The sequence below is a fragment of the Eschscholzia californica genome, unplaced genomic scaffold (assembly GCF_041429995.1).
Source record: "Eschscholzia californica isolate CP2 unplaced genomic scaffold, dmEscCali1.0.p SCAF_6, whole genome shotgun sequence".
Classification (NCBI taxonomy): Eukaryota; Viridiplantae; Streptophyta; class Magnoliopsida; order Ranunculales; family Papaveraceae; genus Eschscholzia; species Eschscholzia californica.
This window is the reverse complement of record NW_028238483.1, coordinates 2,909,681-2,912,932: the sequence shown is the minus strand read 5'-3', so window position 1 is coordinate 2,912,932 and position 3,252 is coordinate 2,909,681. Positions and strand designations below refer to the sequence as shown.

Below are 3,252 nucleotides of genomic sequence, written 5' to 3'. Positions count from 1 at the left end.
GAATTGGAGCAAGTCAAGGCCGACTACTACCGGAGAGACAAGGAGGCAAACAATTAGAGGAAAGCTTTTGTAAAACCGAGACAGCCATGAGGGCTGCCACACCCGAGGAGAGGAAAAAAGTACTCATGACGTTTGCGAGAAGGCTATTCTCGCCCGGCGACACCCACACTCCTGAGGCTTTAACTTTGCAACGAGGCGACCAGATGCGCCTGGAGAGCATCTTGAATGAACAAGGCGTGCTGAATCCGAACCAACCTTACGTCCCCAAGAGAGCCTGAATAGGTGAGGGGTGCATGGACGACCCCACCATTTAGGATATACTCATACACCAAGTGGCGGAACTGATAAGAGAAAGAAAGTAGGACAAGCTCTGGGGAAGGACGGTAATTCGGCAGCCGCCCCTCTGCCGAGAGATACTGGAATCCAAAAAATCGACAAACTTCAAGTGTCCCACGCTGGAACATTATCACGGTGTGGAAGACCCAGGAGTGTTCATCAACAACTATGTTGCGAGGATGCACTTATGCACGACTAACCGAAACATATGGTGTGTAGTCTTTGCCACCATCCTAAAAGGACCAGCTCAGGCATGGTACCAAGCGCTAGCCTCAGGGTCACCAAGTCCTTTGATTAGCTCGCCCAAGCTTTCTGCGAAGCTTTCCGAGGAAGCACTAGCATCAAAATAGGAACCGACGAGGTATTCAATGTGGTACAAGGAAAGAGCGAGACTCTAGCGAGCTACTGGCAGAGATTTCGCAATCTCATGGTACAGGTCCCCGACCTAGAATCAAACGTCGCCTTTGTCGCCTTACAGAGAGGCCTTAGGCAGGACGACATAATCAGAGATATCTCTGGGAGAAAGCCAGACACCCTCGCAGAACTGATAGAAAGGTTGCAACAGTTTATTAGGACAAAGGAAAACTATCTATGGATGAAGGACGTGGCCAACATCCCATACGAAAGTGGACATCCCCGAAAGAAGGAACAGGACAAAGTCAGGCCACCCAGGGACCGAGAACGAGGCAGGAGACCTAGGGCTGACTTCGCAACCTATACCCCACTGATGAAAGGGAGGGAGAAACTCTTGCAGGTATTGATAGCAAAAAGCAAGGCCGAACTGCCTAAACCCAATGACGATCGGGAGGTGTTCGGGCCTAGAGATATGACTGCATGGTGTGCCTTCCATAGGGGCTACGGCCACAAGACCGATAATTGTCGGCACCTCAAAAATCTTATCGAAGAGATGGTAAGAAAGGGAGAACTGAATAAGTACATCCAGAAAGAGCAGCGACCCTACGAATACTGGAAAAAAGGCCAGTAAACAGGACAGGAATTGGATCGGGACCGGAAACCAATGAGCAGGGCCTGACGTTCAAAAAGGCAAACAAAGGACTGGAGGTACCAACCGGAGTAATGGGAAATATCAACACCATAGCAGGAGGACCAACCCTTGGCGGAGCAACTAAAGGGGAGCAGCGTAGATATGCCAACAAGGCGAAGAACCCGCCAGTCCTGCTAATCAAACCTGCCATGGAAACTCCACCCATCGTCTTTACTGACGACGATCTAGTTGGGGTAATAACTCCACACGCGGATCCATTGGTAATAACGGTTGTAGTGGCTAATTGGAGAGTAGGACGCATCCTGGTCCATACAGGAAGCTCGACAGAAGTCATGAGTCGGACATGCTTCCAAAAACTCGGGGTAAGTCTGCACCACCTCACATCTTATAAATCTTGCTTGACAGGGTTCGGCGACAACCAGGTCGAAACAGATGGAATAGCAACCATGCCAGTACTAATCGGTGAAGGAGAATTGGCAAAAACGACAATGCTAAACTTCGCCATTGTCGATAAGATGTACGTCTATAACATCATATTGGGCAGGAATTTCCTAAGGGAGTCAGGAGTAATAGTTTCTATCAACCACCTCATGATGAAATTCTCAGTTCCGGGAACGAATCTCATAGGGACGATCAGAGGAGACCAGAAAATAGCCCAGGAATGTTACCTTATTTCCGCCCAAGGCTGCGAGGAAGAAGCATTCAACCCGACCATAGTCGGAGGAGACAAAGTGTTCTACGATGACCCCACGGCAGACATGCAGATCTGAAAGACCCAGGTAATCACTACCCCTAATCTACTTTCCTTCAAATAAATCCATTAGGCAAAAGAAGTAGCATTACTAGCTACACATTTTACCTAACAAAATAAAATATTTTTAACAAAAACGTTATAAAAGGAGGAGTCCTGGTTAAACTCATCTCGCTCTGAATCGAGCAGGTAGCCCTGACAGCGAAAGCCACGATCAAGGGACCTAAAGGTAGCCTTGGTACCGAGAGCAACGACCAAGGGCCCTAATTTAAAAACAACCCTGCTAGCGAGAGCAACGACCGAGGGTCCTAAGGAGCAGTCCTAGTTAAACTGAACTTTACTCGAGTAAAACTGACCCTTCACCAAGGTCCCAAGGAGAAGTCCTAGTCAAACTGATCGGCTCAAGCCGGCAAATGAAGTAGCTCCGGTAGCTACGGCTGCGACCCGAGGCCACGCAAGGAGAAGTCCTAGTTAAACTTAAACTCTTTACTCGAGTAAAACGTGGTCCCTGAGGATCCCCAAGGAAAAGTCCTAGTTAAACTACAGCCCGGGCAAAGGTGACCGGGGGTATAAGGAGAAGTCCTAGTGAAACTAGTCGAGCTCAAGCCGACGAAACCAGCTCTGATAGCGAAAGCCACGACCAGAGGTCTAAGGAGAAGTCCTAGTGAAACTAGTCGAGCTCAAGCCGACGAAACCAGCTCTGGTAGCGAAAGCCACGACCAGTGGTCGTTTCTTTTAAGAAACAATTTTTATAAAAGACGGACAACTTTGAAAAAAAAAAAATTTTGGAAATAACATTTTTCCAAATATGATTTCTTCGTAACAAAATTTATTTAAAGAAGAGATTTTCAAAAAACATTCAAATAATTATAAATCATAGGATTCTTATTAGTTACCGAACAAAAAAAATCATTTGCACTAGTAAATCCCTTAAATCATGAATTTGATAGACTCTTGAATCGGTGGATTTATGATTCCTTCACCCAAGCACACCAATCTCTTTTGGAAATTTTGCCATCATCATCCCTCGGCATAACTATTGTCTACATATCAGTAGGCAAGGAAGATCCTCGGGTAGGTCAGGCGTAGCCATGGGCCTCCCTCTCTGCATGAAAGTTGCTTGGTCTATATATCCCTTGGATACGTCTATAGGCGCCCC

At 47.0% G+C, this 3,252-nt stretch overlaps 1 protein-coding gene across 1 annotated transcript; it reads left to right on the top strand.

The window, feature by feature from the left end:
- The first annotated feature begins 1,413 nt into the window (after positions 1-1,413).
- Positions 1,414-2,112, top strand: LOC147530815 (uncharacterized). Its single transcript, XM_086647192.1, has one exon. The coding sequence runs from the start codon at positions 1,414-1,416 to the stop codon at positions 2,110-2,112; it is 699 nt and encodes a 232-aa protein (XP_086503318.1).
- Positions 2,113-3,252: the final 1,140 nt, after the last annotated feature.

Excerpts from the sequence above, each read along its gene's own strand:
- LOC147530815 (XM_086647192.1), top strand. The coding sequence starts at position 1,414 with ATGGGAAATATCAACACCATAGCAGGAGGACCAACCCTTGGCGGAGCA.